Here is a 21091-nt window from a genome sequence, read left to right as displayed (position 1 = left end):
TCTGCAGCCTTCAGCCTCAGGCAGCAGCCACACAACACAAGCCCTGTCCTCCCCCGCTGCCGCTTCTAGTGGAAACTGAAGAAGAAATGGACATAAAAAGCCGTCTGTGTGTTCAAAATGACAAAGCCTTCGTTATCTGTTCACATCAACGCTCAGGCCACAGTGTCTATGTGTGTGTGCGGCGCTGAGCCCCAGCCGCCGCGGGCGCACGCCTGTTCTCACTGCGCATTTGCCGCAGCAGCTGTCAAACAGATCACATTACACACACTGTAATGTCTAAGAGCGAGGAATAGCCTACACACAGTCCTATACGATGCTGTGGTTGTCCACACTTGTGCAACATCAGCTGTGCGTCGGGCTGCGGTCAAGATGCGTAACAACAGGCAGAGGAGTGACAAACAGCTTCTGTTGCAAGAGATCCGTGTGTGTGTGTGTGTGTTTTTTTTTTTTTTTTTTAGCTTGGGGGGGCAGGAGGAGATCTGTGGAGGGTTTGAAAGCCACAATGACAGGCCCAGAGGCTGAGACTGTAAACACATAGACAGGTGGCATGGACCTACACATTACCTGAAACATACCAATACCCCCTGTTATTATTACAATCACAAATATTTCATATTGATTATTTTTTTATTCAGATGACCTATTTCTCTTATTCAGCAGATAAGCCTTTTAATATACAGTAACTGTATCACCTGAATGTATCCATTAGCTTGCCCGATGATGTACCACCAGACAGTCCTTTGTAATATTGTGTCTGATTTTATTCAGTGTAAAAATATTTAAAAAATAAAAGATACATGGAAAAAAATAAATGGAACTGCTACATTTTCTTTTATTGCATGATTTCACATTTTAAACAAAGAGGTATTTCTGCACTGAGGGGATAGAGAATGAGCTTTGCTGTAAATTTGCATGAATCCAGTGTTTAGTCTGTAGCTTATAGTGTACTACTGTGTTCTACTGTTACAAAACAGAAAATAATTGATTGGATGATCTTTAATGACTGTAATTAGACAGATCAATGGGCTCTATGCACAGCTCCACTACTTCCTGAATTTAAGGCAGGTCTTTTATTTCCTGTCTTACATTATTGGACAAACCGATTAATCCAGGTGTGTCTGACCATTGTGACTACTCAGACACACCTGGATTAATCAGTTTGTCCAATAATGTAAGACAGGAAATAAAAGACCTGCCTTAAATTCAGGAAGTAGTGGAGCTGTGCATAGAGCCCATTGTTAATTGTTGATTGCAAACAGAAACACAGAAAGTTCCACAGTTGTATTTAAATGATTGTTTTTTATTATTGTACACATTCAAAAGAAAGAAAGAAAAAAAGGATTTTTACAAGTAAAAAATGAACAAATTCTTCACCTGTTTCAACCCAAATATGTTGAAATTAGAATTTGACCATTTCAGACTGCTGGATGTCTTGATTGTACTTACACATGTTGGCCTCTGGGGGCACTGCACTGACAGTGGCTGCTCACATGGATTCATAATTGTACAAAAGCTTTATATTTGCCCCAAAACATGATCACGCAGTTAGCATATTGTGCAGACATGCAGTGTGCCGAAGAGCAGCCACAGTGATGTGACTGCAGGGTTACTCTCAGGAATACTAGTTGCATAATTCAGCAATGAAGAAACGCAAGAACGTTAAAGTTAGGAACACTGGGTTCAGTCTAGTTGGACCATAACATGAGACCTGAGACGAACCTCAACACCATCAGTACAAATAAACATAAAATGTCAACAAACATTCACACAGTCCAGTGTTTTAGGCAACATAATGAAATGAGGTTTTAAACAAGCAGAGTCCATAAAACATCAGATGCACATTGTTCCTCCACCGGTGTTGCTCTACGTCTGGAGCAGGTGTCCGTACTGTGTGGGGTCTGGGATTTGGTGGCGGGCCACTTTGCGAGCGTAGTACCTCTTGGACGCAGCCCTCCACGCCTCCCGCTGCAGCGTCTGAGACTCCTCGGGTAACTCGGATATCAGTGTCCTCCTCCTCCTGTCCATGATGGACATGGGTTGTGAAAACTGAGACACTGGGATGTGGGAGAAGGGGCCAACGCGGGAGGGGTTGGCCTGTTGGCGGGCTATTTTGCGGGCGTAGTAGCGCCGGGAGGCCGCTCTCCAGGCCGCCCTCTTCTGTCTCTGAGCCTCCTCCGGCAGCTCCGACATGGGCACCGTCCTCTTCTTCATCCTGGGGCAGTCGACAGGTGAGAAAGGAAACACACAGATGAGTATGAAGTTCACCGAGCACTTATAACTCCACTTTATTCTGAATTAAACCCATTAAAAAACTGACTGACCGATTTTATTTTAGTTATTGAGGCATTATTTATTTAGGCATCAAAGGAAATGTATGATCAATATGAACGTCTCGACACCACCATCACAGATCTGTCAGTTGTAAACACCTTCACTGTGAATAAAGAATGTGCCCAGCTGTAACCTGCTTCATGCAGTGCAGAGTGGCCACTGTTGTTGTGAGCTTCTTGATTTAAAAATGATTCATCTTTGGTCATGAGAAAATCTGACGGCAGTTTGTAACTTATTTATTTGTGTTTCAAATAGATTATCAATTAATAAATGATCGAGATCCTGGTAAGTTCTCTCTTCAACAACATGCTGACTGTTAATAGTCAAAGCATGTTTTCTACATTTGACTAAACATTCCTTATATTGTGGCATTCCCTCTTTATTTAACAGGACAGGTAGTGACCTTAAAGGGATAGTTCAACATTTTGGCAAATTTGCCTATTGCCATAATCCAGTGGTTCCCAACCTTTTTTGGCTTGTGACCCCATTTTGACATCACACATTTCTGGCGACCCTCGATCACGTGCATTCATGTGATCGCAGCCGTCAATCATGCGTCAGTTGAGATATTTCTATATGCTGCATTTTATGTGAACTTGATTTATATTCGATTTTAATCATAATTTAAAAAAAGAATAAGAATTAGTTAAAAGAATATTTTTCAGTAATTTTTTTTATCGATTACTAGACATTTCAGGCGACCCCATTTAAATTCCGTGGGGTCCCGACCCCAAGGTTGAAAAACACTGCCATAATCCCTACCACAGCATGAAAAGTGGGATTCATTGTTATCTTATGGACATGAATTTATTAAGTTTAAGTTTAAGTTTATTTAGGATAGCCCCTTGAGATGCAGCATCTCGTTTTCGAGGGGGTCCCTATACAGAAACAATGCAAACAATACACAAACAAGACATACTATTACAATGACACAAAACACACAGAGACACAAAGCACAGCACACTGCTCACCCACTTCACCAACCCCCAAACCCCACCCAACTTATCATAGACTTACACTGAAAATGCACATAAACCTATATACTGTGTAAATGTAGATGTGAGCAAGTATACACATGAGCAAGTACACAAATACACAAATGGGTCTGCCCCAATAACAAGAGCAACACACATCGGAGGCAACAGTAAACCACTGCATCAAAAACATGAGCAACCTGTTCTTAATTGGGAAAATAGATCTGTTCGAAAGATATAGAAGGAGGTGATGGACTTTAACACAGGGGGTAGATTGTTCCAATCAGATGGAGCTTTGTATTTGAAAGATCGGCGGCCAATTTCTTTATGAATCATAGGCACCGTGAAAAATAAATTTGCTGTGTGTCTAAGGGGGTAGGGAGATGTATAAGGGACCAACAGCTGTTTTAAGTACGGTGGGACTTCTGAGTAGATACATTTATGAAGAAACAAAAACCAATGAAACTGACGCCTGGGTTTAGGATGGAGCCAGGTGAGGGCATCATACATAAGGCAGTGGTGGGTTTTAAATGGGCATCTCAAGACAAATCTGCATAAAGAGTTAGTTAAAATATTGAGAGGTTTGAGGATGGAGTCAGTGGTGTTTTGATACACAATATCTGCATAATCAAGTATAGGAAGTATCAGTTGTGTAACTACCCTTTTCCTGACTTGAAATGAAAAACAGTTAATGCTACGATAAAGAGAACCCAAGTGACCATAAATTCTTTTGCAAACATAATCAATATGTGGTTTAAAGGTGAGCTCGGGGTCCAGCCAGAGTCCGAGGTATTTAAATTCATCACATCTATCAACTGAAACTCCATCACAGAAATTAATGGATAGTTCAGGTGAGTGTGATAAGCTATGTTTTGTGCCAAACACCATTAAACAGGTCTTTTTCAGATTAAGAACAAGTCTATTGTTGTTAAACCAGTGTTGAACCATATTAAAATCATGCTGTAAATTGTACTGGATTTGTGATATATCACGATTTGAATGATAGATGACGGTGTCATCAGCATAAAGATGGGCATGACAAGTTGAACACAAATGGGGAAGATCATTAATGAAAATAGAAAAGAGCAGTGGACCCAAAATAGAACCTTGTGGAACACCCGTTTCAACTAACATATGGCTAGATAGACAACCATTAACAGAAACATATTGATATCTATTATGAAGATATGAGTTGAACCAGAGGACAGCATTCTTATTCAGACCAATATGATTAAGTTTATCAAGAAGAAGATAATGATCAACTAAGTCAAAGGCTTTAGTTAAATCAATGAATATTGCGCCAGTAAGTTGGCCAGTGTCAAAAGCAGAAAATAAATCATTTGTGAATTTAAGAAGAGCTGTAGTTGTGGAGAAGTTAGGTCGAAATCCAGATTGGTATGGGGACAAGATATTAGCTTGAGTGACGTGATGAGATAATTGAAGAGAAATAAGTTTTTCAAAAATCTTTGCAATTACGGAAATAATAGAAATTGGTCTATAATTATTAACATCAGTGGGATCTCCTCCTTTAAAAAGCGGAGTGACTCGAGCACACTTCCATATAGGGGGGATACAATGTGTGGACAGGGAGAGATTAAATAAATCGGCCAAGGGATACATCAATATGTGAGCCGCGAGTTTCACAAATTTAGCTTCTAGACCGTCAGGACCAGCACTACAGCTCTCTTTCAACTCACAGATGGCATTATAGACATCAAGAGGCATTATTTTCTTAAAGGAGAACAAGCCATCTACAGAAGAGGGAGTAGGATATTCAGTCATAGCATAGGGAGTAGTATGCAAGGTACGAGAGACAGAGGAAAAGTGTTCATTAAAAGCATCAGAAATAAGACGGGGATCAGAGATAATATTGTTATCAACATCAAGCTGATGTATGGGGTTACTACTGTTTTTGTTAAGAACATTGTTAAGGTGACTCCAAAAATGCCGAGGGTTGTGAAAATCTTGCAACAAATGATCATTATAATAGCTGGATTTAGCATTCCTTGATTTAGTTTTGCATTTGTTCCTTAAAAGTCTGTATGTTTCCCAGTCATTGGGCTGTTTGGATGATCGATATTTTGCCCATGCTGTATCTCTCTCCTTGAAGAGGTTTATGAAATCAGAATTGATCCAGGGAAGGTGTGAGCCTTTAACTCTAATAGATCGTATGGGGGCATGCTTGTTTATTACATTAATCACTTCACAATAAAAGAAATCCCAAGCCTCATTAACATAAGGAATTAATTGAAATCGGTCCCAGTTAATATTAATTAGATCATGGATAAAAAGGTCAAAGTTCATTTTTTTACACTGCCTAAATTCAATATATTTGGGGGGAGATCGTGGAATTTTTATTTTCCAAACACAATATATAATACAATGATCACTGAAACAGTCTGACATTACACCAGACTTAATGATCCTATCAGGGTTTGTAACGAGGATCCAGTCTATTAAAGACGAAGACCGGGGATCTACTCTTGTGGGTGTTTTTATTAGCTGGGTGAGATTTGCACCATGAAACAAGTGTCTATCATTTGTAGAAGAGTGGCTAAGCCAATTGCTATTGAAGTCACCCAAAATAATCATTTCATTATGCTTCTCAATAGAGTTGATAGTTGACAGAATACATTTGGTAGAGTCAGCTGGCGCTGAAGGAGGTCTATAAATGTTACCGATAGTTACTGTTTTATTTTCATGAAAGACAATATCAGTAAAGAGACATTCAAAATTAACTGGTTCAACATGAGGGGTGATACATTTAGAGTTCAGGTGAGAGGCAACATAAGTTGCCACACCACCACCCCTAGAGCCCCTGTCAGCTCTGTAAAGTACAAAATTGTCAATCTTTAACTCATTATCAGAAATTCTGTCATGCAGCCATGTCTCAGACAAAGTAATAATATGTGGATTATGAATTTTAACCCAGGTCCGGATAAGGTCAATTTTGGGTGCAAGGCTCCTGATATTAAGATGGATGATCTTTAAACCTTTGATAAGATCAATGGTACCTTAGAAGTTTAGGAACAGAGTGGTGGGGGGTGGGAGGGGGGTGGGGGGTGTGGAGAGCAAGAACAGGCATGGCAGACAAGCACACATACAACATGAGTACTGACACACACACACACACACAAACACACACACAACAACACATAAAAAAAAAGAGCAGTCAATGGAAGACAAATAGCCACACACTCAGACTGCATGAAAAAACATTTACTTAAGGAGGGCCATCAAAATATAGCCAGCAAGACCTGTTGAAATCAGCAGAGCACATGAATGTGAATGAAATATAATATAAGCCATAGTGTGATGAGTAGGGTCAAGTGAAATTCAAAGTTCAACAGCCTGCAATGACAGGAGTGTCCTAACCTGAACACATCCTGAACAGGTTTTACGACAGTAGCAGTCTACAGTCGGTCGGTCGTTACGGCATATGACGTCACCAAAATCTCAGTTTACGGCAAACAAAGTCTCAGGCTCCATAGAGTTCACTGCAGCAGGCAAAAAATAAAGTTCAAAGAAAAATGTTTCTGCGGTGGAGCTGAACAAAAGGAGGTAGAACTGAGATTCTGAGGATATTACAGTCAATATAAGTCACTTGGTGAAAAAGAGGAGGATAAGGAAGCGACATTAGGAGGGATGGATGTACTCACAGCCCTAACCCGGAGAGGAGGAGATGGAGAGGTCATGGAGAAGAGTTTCAGCTTCCGCGGGGGATCGATACAGCTTCGGTTTCCCCTCCACCATCACTCTCAGCGTACAGGGGTACATCAGAGAGTATTTGAAGTTGGCAGCAAGAAGCTTCTTTTTGACGGAGTCAAATTGACGCCGTTTTTGACCGAGGTGAAATTGGTTTTATATTCGACATTCGCTAGTTTTTTTCTGTTTCTAACTTTAATAGCGTCATGAAAACTGCACCAATTTCATCCAGGTTGATATTATTTTGTAGAGATCAGTAAGCCACACATTTCACAGGTCTCATCAACTCACCAACCTCAGTGGCTGTGGCGAAAACTCAAAAGAACAGCGCTGAATGTCTTTCCGAGTACTGTGCGGCAGCCGGGGCGCTTAGGGACCGTCGTAAAATTGCAATGTCGGATTTTTCCCGTTTGAACAAATAAAAAAAATAACAACAACACAGAAATACTGTCATTACCACAAAGCTAAGAGTTTCACAGCATTTTATTATTCACTCATATTCAATAGCGCCACCATTTGGTCAGTTATAAGCATTTTACCTTTGGGCTGATAACATTTCTTGATTTTATTTTGAAATAGCTCTCTGGAATTTTAACTTACAAACACCATTCCACTTCTCATTTGTTTGTAAGGTTGGTATTGATCTTTCACAACCATTATCTCCCAGAAAATCATGTAAAAAAAAAAAATCCAGAAAGTGCATCGCTACTGGACTCTTTGGGTCCTGATTTCTTATGCTGCATCTATGCTCTGCAATGCGTGTCTTTAGTGCTCGATTTGTTTTCCGATGCACTTTCTGCAGGCAAAACACAACGTGGCATCCCTCACGTATCAGGGAATCGAACATGTTAAACGACCAAGACGAGGAGGTGATACGAATAGACTGTTGTTGCAACGAGAATCCTTTTGGATATTCACTTTGGGCACGATGTCTCCTAGAGGCATGAATGAAGAGTTCCCTATTAGTCATTTTTTGTGATGCATGTGAGGGACAAGATATGTATATGTATATTTTTTTAACCTGATGTCATTCTTGGACGTTTCAGATATAATGTATGATGTATGAATGTCAAATGTTTCCCCATTGGTCAGTTGTCCTCACACAGGCTACTATGTTGCCATGTTGTGTGTGATTATTTTTTTTGTGAATGACGCCACGTCACATGACGTCACCAGGGGGCGTCTACATATAGATGTTTACACGGTGTGAAACACATTATGATGATGACCTGATGAAGGGCTGAGAGCCCGAAACGTTGTGTCAGTAAAATATTCTGGAGCAAAAACGAGGTTGTGCGGGCTGTTTTTTCTTTTTTCTATTTTCTGCTGTCCATTTGGCCCAGCACCCCAAGCAAGGGATGTGCGTATATTTTCACTAATAAGAAAATCCCCAAACAATTGGTATCCATTGGCCATATTTTATGAATATTTCTTGATTTTAATTTTGAAATAGCTCTCTGGAATTTCAACTTACAAACACCATTCCACTTCTCATTTGTTTGTAAGGTTGGTATTGATCTTTCACAACCATTATCTCCCAGAAAATCATGAGAGAATATCCTAGAAACAATTAGTATCCATTGAACATTGTGTATGATTTTATATATTTTATTTTGAAATACCTCCATCCATCCATCCATCCATCCATTTATTTTCTTCCGCTTCTTCCGGATCCGGGTCGCGGCGGCAGCAGTCGAAGCAGGGACCCCAAGGCGTTCCCAGGCCAGCCGAGTGACATAGTCACTCCAGCGTGTCCTGGGTCTTCCTCGGGGCCTCCTCCGGTGGGGACATGCCCTGAACACCTCCCCAGGGAGGCGTCCAGGGGGCATCCTATACAGATGCCCGAGCCACCTCAGCTGGCTCCTCTCGATGTGGAGGAGCAGCGGCTCTACTCCGAGCTCCTCCCGGGTGACAGAGCTCCTCACCCTATCTCTATGGGAGCGCCCCGCCACCCTGCGGAGGAACTCATTTCGGCCGCTTGTATCCGGGATCCAGTTCTTTCGGTCATGACCCAGAGTTCATGACCATAGGTGAGGGTGGGAACGTAAATCGACCGGTAAATCGAGAGCTTTGCCTTTCGGCTCAGCTCCTTCTTCACCACGATGGACCGATACAATGACCACATTACTGTGGCCGCCGCACCGATCCGCCTGTCGATCTCGCACTCCATTCTCCCCTCACTCGTGAACAAGACCCCGAGATACTTAAACTCCTCCACTTGAGGCAGGAAATCTCCCCGGCCCTGGAGGGTGCAAGCCACCTTTTTCCGGTCGAGAACCATGGCCTCGGACTTAGAGGTGCTGATTCTCATCCCAGCTGCTTCACACTCGGCTGCAAAACCGCCCCAGTGCATGCTGAAGGTCCTGGTGTAACGATGTGCCACTCACTCCACCCAATAAAAGACTGTGCTAACCAACCCGCCAAGTGGTTGTCAACCTCTTGGCGAAGAGGTTAGCATCGTCGCCTCCGGTGCGGGAGGTCATGGGATCGAACCCCATTCTAGGGCAGGCCGTGAGAAACACAACGCAGAGGGCCAGATATGACATCGACTACACTGGCTCGAGAGAGCCAACAAGACAACATCATCCGCAAAAAAAGCAGAGATGAAATCAAGTGGCTCCCGAACCCGACCCCCTCCGCCCTTGGCTGCACCAAGAAATTCTGTCCATAAAAAATAATGAACAGAACCGGTGACAAAGGGCAACCTTGCCGGAGGCCAACACGCACCAAACAGGGACCGTACAGTTCCTCAGCAGAAGGTATAGAGCTGGTCCAGCGTTCCACAGCCAGGATGAAAACCGCATTGTTCTTCCTGAATCCAAGGCTCGACTATCGATCGAATTCTCCTCTCCAGTACCCTATAGACTTTCCCGGGAGGCTGAGGAGTGTGATCCCCGATAGTATTTTGAAATAACTCTGTGGGAAATAAATAAAACCAAGAAATACGTATGTGTGCTCGATGAATAATAATTATTTCTGGGATACATTTTACATGATTTTCTGGGAGACAATGATTGTAAAAGATCAATACCAACCTAACAAACAGTTGAGAAGTAGGTGTTCCGGGCATGTCCCACCGGGAGGAGGCCCCGAGGAAGACCCAGGACACGTTGGAGTGACTATGTCACTCGGCTGGCCTGGGAACGCCTTGGGGTCCCTGCTTCGACTGCTGCCCCCGCGACCCGGATCCGGAAGAAGCGGAAGAAAATAAATGGATGGATGGATGGATGGATGGAGGTATTTCAAAATAAAATATATAAAATCATACACAATGTTCAATGGATACGAATTGTTTCTAGGATATTCTCCCATGATTTTCTGGGAGATAATGGTTGTGAAAGATCAATACCAACCTTACAAACAAATGAGAAGTGGAATGGTGTTTGTAAGTTGAAATTCCAGAGAGCTATTTCAAAATAAAATCAAGAAATATTCATAAAATAAGGTCAATGGATACTAATTGTGTGGGGATTTTTTTATATATACGATTTTCCGGGAGATAATGGTTGTGAAAGATCAATACCAACCTTAGAAACAAATGAGAAGTAGAATGGTGTTTGTAGGTTGAAATTCCAGAGAGCTATTTCAAAATAAAATCAAGAAATATTCATAAAATAAGGCCAATGGATACCAATTGTTTGGGGATTTTCTTTAACATGATTTTCTGGGAGATAATGGTTGTGAAAGATCAATACCAACCTTACAAACAAATGAGAAGTGGAATGGTGTTTGTAAGTTGAAATTCCAGAGAGCTATTTCAAAATAAAATCAAGAAATATTCATAAAATAAGGTCAATGGATACTAATTGTGTGGGGATTTTTTTATATATACGATTTTCCGGGAGATAATGGTTGTGAAAGATCAATACCAACCTTAGAAACAAATGAGAAGTGGAATGGTGTTTGTAAGTTGAAATTCCAGAGAGCTATTTCAAAATAAAATCAAGAAATATTCATAAAATAAGGTCAATGGATACTAATTGTGTGGGTTTTTTTTTTTTACATGATTTTCTGGGAGATAATGGTTGTGAAAGATCAATACCAACCTTAGAAACAAATGAGAAGTAGAATGGTGTTTGTAGGTTGAAATTCCAGAGAGCTATTTCAAAATAAAATCAAGAAATATTCATAAAATAAGGTCAATGGATACTAATTGTTTGGGGATTTTTTTAAACATGATTTTCTGGGAGATAATGGTTGTGAAAGATTAATACCAACCTTACAAACAAATGAGAAGTGGAATGGTGTTTGTAAGTTGAAATTCCAGAGAGCTATTTCAAAATAAAATCCAGAAATATTCATAAAATAAGGTCAATGGATACCAATTGTTTGGGGATTTTCTTTTACATGATTTTCTGGGAGATAATGGTTGTGAAAGATCAATACCAACCTTACAAACAAATGAGAAGTAGAATGGTGTTTGTAGGTTGAAATTCCACAGAGCTATTTCAAAATAAAATCAAGAAATATTCATACACAATGTTCAATGAATACTAATTGTTTGTGGACTTTCTTTTAACATGATTTTCCGGGAGATAATGGTTGTGAAAGATCAATACCAACCTTACAAACAAATGAGAAGTGGAATGGTGTTTGTAAATTGAAATTCCAGAGAGCTATTTCAAAATAAAATCAAGAAATATTCATACACAATGTTCAATGAATACTAATTGTTTGTGGATTTTCTTTTCACATGATTTTCTGGGAGATAATGGTTGTGAAAGATCAATACCAACCTTACAAACAAATGAGAAGTAGAATGGTGTTTGTAGTTTGAAATTCCAGAGAGCTATTTCAAAATAAAATCAAGAAATATTCATAAAATAAGGTCAATGGATACTAATTGTGTGGGTTTTTTTTTTTTTTTTTACATGATTTTCTGGGAGATAATGGTTGTGAAAGATCAATACCAACCTTACAAACAAATGAGAAGTGGAATGGTGTTTGTAAGTTGAAATTCCAGAGAGCTATTTCAAAATAAAATCAAGAAATATTCATAAAATAAGGTCAATGGATACTAATTGTTTGGGGATCTTTTTAAACATGATTTTCTGGGAGATATTGGTTGTGAAAGATCAATACCAACCTTACAAACAAAATGAGAAGTAGAATGGTGTTTGTAGGTTGAAATTCCAGAGAGCTATTTCAAAATAAAATCAAGAAATATTCATACAATAAGGTCTATGGATACTAATTGTGTGGGGGTTTTTTTTACATGATTTTCTGGGAGATAATGGTTGTGAAAGATCAATACCAACCTACAAACAACAATGAGAAGTGGAATGGTGTTTGTAAGTTGAAATTCCAGAGAGCTATTTCAAAATAAAATCAAGAAATATTCATACACAATGTTCAATGAATACTAATTGTTTGTGGATTTTCTTTTAACATGATTTTCTGGGAGATAATGGTTAGTGGAAAGATCAATACCAACCTTACAAACAAATGAGAAGTAGAATGGTGTTTGTAGGTTGAAATTCCAGAGAGCTATTTCAAAATAAAATCAAGATATATTCATAAAATAAGGTCAATGGATACTAATTGTTTGGGGATTTTTTCTTACATGATTTTCTGGGAGATAATGGTTGTGAAAGATCAATACCAACCTTAGAAACAAATGAGAAGTAGAATGGTGTTTGTAAGTTGAAATTCCAGAGAGCTATTTCAAAATAAAATCAAGAAATATTCGTAAAATAAGGTCAATGGATACTAATTGTTTGTGGATTTTTTTAAACATGATTTTCTGGGAGATAATGGTTGTGAAAGATCAATACCAACCTTACAAACAAATGAGAAGTAGAATGGTGTTTGTAGGTTGAAATTCCAGAGAGCTATTTCAAAATAAAATCAAGAATATTCATAAAATCAGGTCAATGGATACGAATTGTTTGTGGATTTTTTTAAACATGATTTTCTGGGAGATAATGGTTGTGAAAGATCAATACCAACCTTACAAACAAATGAGAAGTAGAATGGTGTTTGTAAGTTGAAATTCCAGAGAGCTATTTCAAAATAAAATCAAGAAATATATCAGCCCAAAGGTAAAATGCTTAATAACTGACCAAATGGTGGCGCTATTGAATATGAGTGAATAATAAAATGCTGTGAAACTCTTAGCTTTGTGGTAATGACAGTATTTCTGTGTTGTTGTTATTTTTTTTATTTGTTCAAACGGGAAAAATCTGACATTGCAATTTTACGACGGTCCCTAAGCGCCCCGGCTGCCGCACAGTACTCGGAAAGACATTCAGCGCTGTTCCTTTGAGTTTTCGCCACAGCCACTGAGGTTGGTGAGTTGATGAGACCTGTGAAATGTGTGGCTCACTGATCTCTACAAAATAATATCAACCTGGATGAAATCGGTGCAGTTTTCATGACGCTATTAAAGTTAGAAACAGGAAAAAACTAGCGAATGTCGAATATAAAACCAACTTTACCGCGCCGTTTTTGGACGAGAGCGGCACTGAAGTCGGGGAATACACGGACCCGAGCCCCCATGTAGGTGAGATCTCCTCTCTCCCTGGCCAGCCGCAGAATCTTCAGCTTGTCTTGAAAGTGTAGAAACTTTACCAGGATGGGGCGAGGAGAAGACCTGTTGCTGGATGTGAAGGTTGGAGAGCGGTGGGCCCTCTCAATGATCGGTGCCGTGGGGAAATGATCCTTCCCGAGGAGCAGTGGGATTAAGTCGCTGATGAAGGCAATCATATCCTTCCCTTCACGTCGCTCGGGAATATTAATGAAGCGGAGGTTTGACGAACGGCTTCTGTTTTCAGCATCGTCGGCTTTTTCTTTCAGGTATGCATTTTCCTTTTCCAAGGTTTGTACACGCACCAACAGCTCCGTGTAGTTATCCTCGGTGGAACTGACCCGATGCTCGAGCTCAGTTACGTGGTCATTTAAAGTTGACAGGGATCCATGGATGCTGTTCAAGCCAGCTTGAAGAGTGTCAATTTTTTTGTCAAAATGAGCCACCAGCTCAGTTTTGACACTCTGAATAGCGTCACAGAGTTGAGACACATCGGCTGCCTGCATGGTGAGGATCAAACAATTGACACTAAGATGTTGGAAAGACGCTCTCCCAATCGGTAATATAGAGCTGCAACTTCAAAACTCGAAGAGGAGTCAATATATCATCAGGTTAGGACACCAAGGTAGCAAAAAGCCCAAATTTTGGAGAGACAGCCTGAGGTGTGTAACAAAGACTCAGGCTACAGCGGCCATCTTTACTTTACTTGAGGAAAGGAAAATTGCCAGCAACATGTTTATTCTCAGAAAGAGCTTTATTAGCAGAAATAATAATAACAAATGTATGTATAAGTAGCACAAAACACACAACTATGTACAAATAGCGCCAAACACAACTATGTACAAGCACCAAACACAACACACGGCAGTCTCCTCCATGATCCTACAGTTGTAGACGTTTGTGGTGTGTTGCCTTGTATTGAGGATTTGCCTCTAATCTTGCCTGCAGAGTTGCACAGAGATCGGTGAGCTCCTGGCTGCGAAAAGATGGAGGTCGCACAATCCAACCAGACACTCCATCGATGATGCCGTCTTCCTCGTCAGACATCAGGTCTATGGTGGCGCTCTGCCACAGGGCCACCTCATCATCTCTCAGCACACTCTGTCTGGCAGCCAGCAGCTGTAAAAATATTCAATAGAACTCAATCAGTATTGCACAATGCATTGCATATGGGCGCAACAAATCTATTAATCACTGAATGTGAGGCTGTTCCAGAGGAGTGGGTCGTAATAATAAAAAGAAAATAGTGAGAAATAGTGAGATTGACCAACAACAGCCCTAATGTAATAAGTCTTACCCTCTTTTTTCTTGAACGACTCCGAGCTGAACTTTTCACAGCTTCTGCCTGCGCTGCGAGATCTGGCTGTCCGTACCTGAAGCTTCTGCGTATCGTTTCATAATAGGTCTTACAGGCAGCTGGAAAACAAAAAAGAGCATAAGACAGTAACACTTAAGCACACGTCATTTACATGCATCTCCTTACATTTAACAGTAAGCAGAAAAGAGTAAACGTTACTTACACACAATAGTGTCGTTATCGGCATTGGGCACACTAGGACTTGCAGAGAGAGCGTCAAGCAAAAATGAGGTCACGGCCTCGTTATGTGGCGAGGTCAGTCTGTGAAAACAAAATGTACCGTTAAGATAAGTATCTGTTGTATGTATTTCCTTATGCAGCAAAATGAACGCATATTCTTTAAATCTTACCCTTGCTCTGGTTTGTAGCGCCTACAATTTGCCTCAGAGTTGTGAAGACGGCGTACTGCATCCTGTAAATACACAGAAACACACTTTGATAAAGCAACTTACACCGGTTCAGGCTACTTTTAGCTTGGGCTACTTAAAGAAAGCTTTACTTTTAGGCTACTTTTAGCTTAGCAAGCAGGCACCGAACATATTCTTACCGCAATTTTGGGATTGTGCACCCGTCTTCTCTTCTTACAGTTGGGCTCCTCTGGACTGTTTTTCTCTAAGACAGTCAACCTTGTCTCTATGGACAGCAACCTGGAGTCTACGTCCACGGGAAACGTAGTTATATGATGAGACAGCCCACTAATAGCGGTCTGCGGACTTGGTGGTGGAAAGGTGTTGTTGTTCACGTCCATGCAGAGGAGTTGAGGGGGAGGCGAAGTTAAGACGTCGTCCAGCCATTGTAGTCAACAGCAAAGTTGCAAAAACACAGGATTTGGAGAAAAGGTTGTGAGAAGAAAGATGCAAGTACTGCAAGTATTTCCGTGTTAGTCCTGCCCATGACCTCACGCGTGATTGGATGAGGACCAGAAGTCTCGTTGGGTCCTCCAATCACAGGGGAGTTTATTGTTATACAGAAAAACTTGTGAGATGTGCTCGCATGTCACATATAAACAAAGACGGTTTGCATGTATTCAGACTGTCGACAGAACTAGGAATTTTAACAACAAAAAGCCTTGATGAACTTCAAGCTAGAGTGGAAAACATCAACTGTTTTGTCTTAAGGGGCTTATCAACAACAGACACTGACATGTGGTTTGACTTTGTGCAGGCTTGTATCATACTCTGCTCCAGAGTCAGATCCATCAATAGACTGGAAGAAGCAGATGGATACCTGCAGACATTCCTCTCAAAATTTGTCAAACTGTTTGGCCCATTGCACTGCACCCCCAACATGCATCTACATCTTCATTTGAAAGAGTGCATGTTGGATTACGGACCAGTTTATTCTTTTTGGTGTTTTTCATTTGAGCGTTTTAATGGAATACTGGGAAACTTTAATAACAACAATAGGGCAATTGAAGTCCAAATTATGAGGCAATTTCAGCAGAGCCAACAGCTTCATATGCCATGGACATGTGAATATGGTGCTGAATTTGCCAGTATTTTAGGAAGAAAAATGGTTGGGACTTTGTCATGCAGTGACACAGCTGATGTGCTTTATGTGAAGCACAGTGCTTTGGTGTCAGCAGAAAGACTTATCTTCGAAAACTGTACAGTGGTGCCTCGGTCTCCCTTCCACATGACAGTCTTGGATGAGCCTGACAGACATGCAGTGTTGACTATGTATCATCGGATGTACCCTTGTGTCACTGACGTTGGCTGTTTTGCCATGACATGCAAACAGGTAACATATCTGAATGTAACATACTCAATCGATGGATCTAGAGCAGAAAGGTCTGCATATGTAGATGCTAAATGGTGTGGAAACACAGTTTTGATGACCCTGTCCTTGACCCTTGAGCAGAACCACGACCAGCCATTATAAAGCAGTTTATAGTAGTTACTGCTGTGTCAAAAGGTACTGCATTCAAACATGTTCTAGCACAAGTTTCCTGGCTTCATCCTCACCCAGACAGACATTTTATGGAAAGCCAGTAGAAGTTTGGAGCTTGCAGGGAACAGACACGTCATACCCAGCATCATTTCTGCCTGTTGAGCGCATTGCTGAGATGTGTGGTTAACACATCTACTGTAGCAAGACCAAAGAAAAGGTCACTGTAGTCATGCCACTTATGCACTGTGATTGAACTCTAGGAAATTGAGATGTGGTTTGCATGGAATGCACATTTTACCTTTTTTGTCAAACAAATGGTTGAAATAAACGGTTTTGTCTATCTTTTTTACATTACATTGTAGTAGATAACAAATTTTACATAATTTGTAAAAACCTATTTAGGTGATGATTAAAGTCAATTTGTTTTTTTTCTCTTAATAAGTTTCTTTTAAAATAGTTGTTAAAATAGTTTTTTTTTTACATATGGTCCTAATACACCAGCGTACTTCTCAGCATAAAAATGTATTTGATGTAAACTGACAATGGGTTAGGATTAAAATGAAGTTAATACCTTTTAGAGAAATGTTACCTGGAAATAACACTCCCCCTGCTACCATGCTACACTGATGCATTTGTATAGCTTACAGCATGATCATTTACATGTTAAAGCCTCCCCTTGAATTAGGGAGAGGAGGGTGATGGTGGGGGGGGCTGCCAAGCAAAACCCACAGCAATTTCTGACAATTCACAACAATTCCCGACAGTTGTGGGTGTTTCCTGCAAATTGTCGTGTGCAGTCGCAAATCTGAACTTCCACGACAATCTACAGTGCCAGTAACTGTCAGTGCAGTGTATAGTCATAGGGGTAGGTTCATTACTTTTAATTATCGGTGCATGCTGTCTGAGATCAGCGGGGCAGAGACGTGAGCTGCTCAGTGAACACAATGGAGGTGAACGGTACAGGTCCCCTGTCCTTCATCAAACTCATCAAATACACAATCCAACAACTCCAAAACGCTCTGGTGGAGAAGTTGTGATCTGCACATTCACCACGCTATGAGATAATAACAGAACGTTACGAGTTGTTTTCGAGGCAAATTGAAACTACATTCCAGACACGGCTGCTGGGCGGAGTGACTTCAAAAGCACAAGTAGTTCTGAGTATTTGCTGCATGTGTCGTAATGTACGTTTTGGAGTTGTTGGATTGTGTATTTGATGAGTTTGATGAGGGACAGGGGACCTGTACCATTCACCTCCATTGTGTTCACTGAGCAGCTCACGTCTCTGCCCCGCTGATCTCAAAACAACATGCACCGATAATTGAAGGTAATGAACCTACTGCTATGATTATAGAGATTGTGGCAATGGGCGGATTTGCCAAAATGTTGAACTATCCCTTTAAGCAAGTGGCTGTCAGTGGCTCAGCATGTGAACCTAGGCAGTGACTCACCTCAGGTGTTCTCCCTCTGTCATCTGTTGTCCACCTGGGTCAGCCTCAGGTTTCTCCCTCACCTTTTTTCTCTCCTGTTTTTCTGAAGGAATCAAAAAGAGTGGAACAATTTCTTACTCTTGCAATCCCACAAACCAATGCTGACAATTTTTATTTTGCAGTTATAACACTGATCACTGTTACACTAGCCTGGATATTGACTGCAGATGTTTCTCACTGCTGCCAAAATATTTTGATACATCAGTACATCACTGATCAAATTAGTTTTTTCTGTCAGACTGAAAAATCAAAACTGTGTCTGTAATGCATCATTAATTCTGGCTTCACAAAGCAACCATACATAAAACTTTTTAAAACCAACTCTGATTAAAATAAGTAAATATTAGATTAAAGAATTACTAAACAAGCCCACATTGTATTTTGAAGAAAACTGTTGATAATTGACACCTTTTGTTTTGCTGCAGACTCATTTCTCTCCAGATTCAAAGAGGTTTGATACCCAGTCCTAATGTTACAGAACATGAGACAGCAGCACAGGAATTAAAACAACAGGAAATACAAATAGGATGCATTACTTTTTAGAGCAGGACTCCCTTCGTCCTGACATGGACTGTCTGTGCTCTCCTGATGCTCCCCGAATCTCTCCTCACTCATTTCCCACTTGATTAAAACGGTGTCCATGTCGCACGGCTCTTCTTTGACTACGAAGCTGCTGGGAGACGTAGGCAGATGTCCAGCTGCCTCCGACACGCCTGAAGTCTCTGAGGAGTGGGAGGTGCAGGTCTGGTCCAGGCACACTCTGCTGGGGGACGATGGGAAAGCTGACTCCTGGCTTTGGGAGGAGACATGCGAGGGGGGCCGGGCAAAAAGACCCACTGTGGAGGAAGGACACCAGAAACAGCAACGTCAGGGGTGGAAGTAACAAACTACACTCATTACTGTTAATGAAGTTGGTTTTTGTGCATCTGTGCATTTTCAGAACTACTTGATGATAATATATTAGCAACTGTGATGCTTCGCACCAAAACCCTCAATTACTTACAATGAGTCTCTCGTTCATCCATGATTTACATCTCTTGATGTGGCTTATGAAACAATCCTGTTTCAAGGCACTTAATAATATGGACGTGATAAAAGTATCTGTTGACATTTATTTTGAATAGAGAATAAAGGTGTTTGCTGGATAAAAATATATCTAACACATTTCCTTGGTATTGTTCATGCAAAGTAGGCTACATTTTAAATGAGCCAAATGTAGACACAAATATTTACAAATTATTGGAGCTGCTATTGACAGAAGACATTGTATAGACTCATGTGTAGGCCAGATGAAACATAGCATAATTATCATGACAAAATACTTCATAGTCATTCCTGTGTATTATTATCACCTTAACTAAATGTATGTAACTACATGTGCAAAGAGTTACAAGTCAATCCTTTTCTATGTATTGGGTTCAGGTTAACAAGCACATACCAGTATGTACACAATATAAAAATACACTTTGGTTGCAGCTTTAGTGATGAATATTTACATTATTTATTGATTGTGATGATTCTTTTAAGTAATAATGAGATAATCATTTAGTCCATGATATGTCAAACATTACAGAGTTGATGTCTTTTGTCTAAAAACTCCCAAAATATTAAGTTTATTGATGAACAACAAATCCTCTCAGTTTAGAGGCTGCTTAATTCTTGATTTAATCACTTAATCATCAATAAAACATAGAGGAGCGCTGAGATTCGTTTCACCAACATGAGGAAACTCCTCAGCACCCTCTCCCCACCCTTCATAATAAATCAGTGTACATGTGTACTTACAGGAGATGCTCATCTCACAGTCCTGCTGCCCTGCGGTCATCTCAGCGTCCATGCAGCCGGACTCGAACCCGCTGTGCTCGCCCTGCTGCCGGTCAGCGGAGCCCCGTGAGCCCTGTGATCCGGGGGGGCTGTGCTGTGTCCGGAGCCCCTGTGATCCGGGGGGGCTGTGCTGTGTGCGGAGCCCCTGTGATCCGGGGGGGCTGTGCTGTGTGCGGAGCCCCTGTGATCCGGGGGGGCTGTGCTGTGTGCGGAGCCCCTGCAGCTCCTGCTCTATCTCCCCCAGCCTGCCCTCCAGCCGCCGGATCTCTTTGTCCCGGTCCGCCACCATCCGCTGGTACTCGTGAGTCCTGGCGCTGTTGACGCCGTACAGCACGTTGATGATGGAGTCTATCGCCAGGCGGATGGCGTTCTCCACCACCACGACCTCCTCGTCGCGCAGCTGCGGGTGCAGAGTCCTGTTTTTGGCCAAATTCATGTTTCTGAATCGAGCTGCTTTGATGTCAGTGAGCTATCAGACTAGCTAAAGATGCTGCTGGGCTACCAGACGCTGCGGCTCACTGAAAACACTGACAACACAACCCCACCCCCACGACTTTCCACATTAAACACACAAGTCTCATTTATCAGATGACTCCAATGACTTACATCTAAATAAACAACATGACACCAGTCACTTAGCCTTGCTGCACTGATGCTGCACCGAATATCTTTGACAACACTCTGGAGTTGGAGGTTTGTTTCCTGCCGCACTTCTTCGCTGCAGCTGCTGCGGATGTGGACGTGGCTCAGCGGCCACAGCGCCACCTAGTGGATCTAACCACCACCACACTGACAGACTGGTTCATATGTTGTTCTCACAGGTGACTGACATGCCATAGAAATACTGTATGTACATTAAAGTTGGAAATAGAAATAGTTATATTACAGTTGGAAATTAAGACATGTTAAATGACTCCCTCATTGCTGTGCCTTTGCTTTCTCTTGTACAAGTTATAGAAAGTTATATGGATGTTTAGGCCTATACTGTATGTCC

General features: G+C 41.2%; 2 protein-coding genes across 3 annotated transcripts; both read right to left on the bottom strand.

The window, feature by feature from the left end:
• Nucleotides 1–1242: 1242 nt before the first annotated feature.
• On the bottom strand, nucleotides 1243–20741 carry LOC146971614 (uncharacterized). 2 transcript variants are annotated; one of them, XM_085803642.1, is made up of 5 exons: nucleotides 20301–20738; nucleotides 20059–20222; nucleotides 18810–19109; nucleotides 18235–18316; nucleotides 1243–2212 (listed from the first exon to the last, which is right to left on the bottom strand). In XM_085803642.1, the coding sequence occupies exons 1-5, from the start codon at nucleotides 20531–20533 to the stop codon at nucleotides 1864–1866; spliced, it is 1128 nt and encodes a 375-aa protein (XP_085659768.1). In that variant the 5' UTR covers nucleotides 20534–20738; the 3' UTR covers nucleotides 1243–1863. The 2 variants fall into 2 exon arrangements, with proteins under 2 accessions (XP_085659768.1, XP_085659769.1); XM_085803643.1 differs by having other exon boundaries at nucleotides 1347–2212; nucleotides 20059–20186; nucleotides 20265–20741.
• LOC146971615 (uncharacterized protein C14orf93-like) lies at nucleotides 14389–15666 on the bottom strand. Its single transcript, XM_085803641.1, has 5 exons — nucleotides 15441–15666; nucleotides 15244–15305; nucleotides 15057–15154; nucleotides 14834–14952; nucleotides 14389–14655 (listed from the first exon to the last, which is right to left on the bottom strand). The coding sequence occupies exons 1-5, from the start codon at nucleotides 15639–15641 to the stop codon at nucleotides 14419–14421; spliced, it is 717 nt and encodes a 238-aa protein (XP_085659767.1). The 5' UTR covers nucleotides 15642–15666; the 3' UTR covers nucleotides 14389–14418.
• Nucleotides 20742–21091: the final 350 nt, after the last annotated feature.

This window comes from Trachurus japonicus, chromosome 16 (genome assembly GCF_045865225.1).
Source record: "Trachurus japonicus isolate A0001 chromosome 16, Traja_1.0".
In the NCBI taxonomy this organism is placed as follows: Eukaryota; Metazoa; Chordata; class Actinopteri; order Carangiformes; family Carangidae; genus Trachurus; species Trachurus japonicus.
Note: the sequence above shows the minus strand (reverse complement) of the source record. Positions and strands in the feature narration are given on the sequence as shown.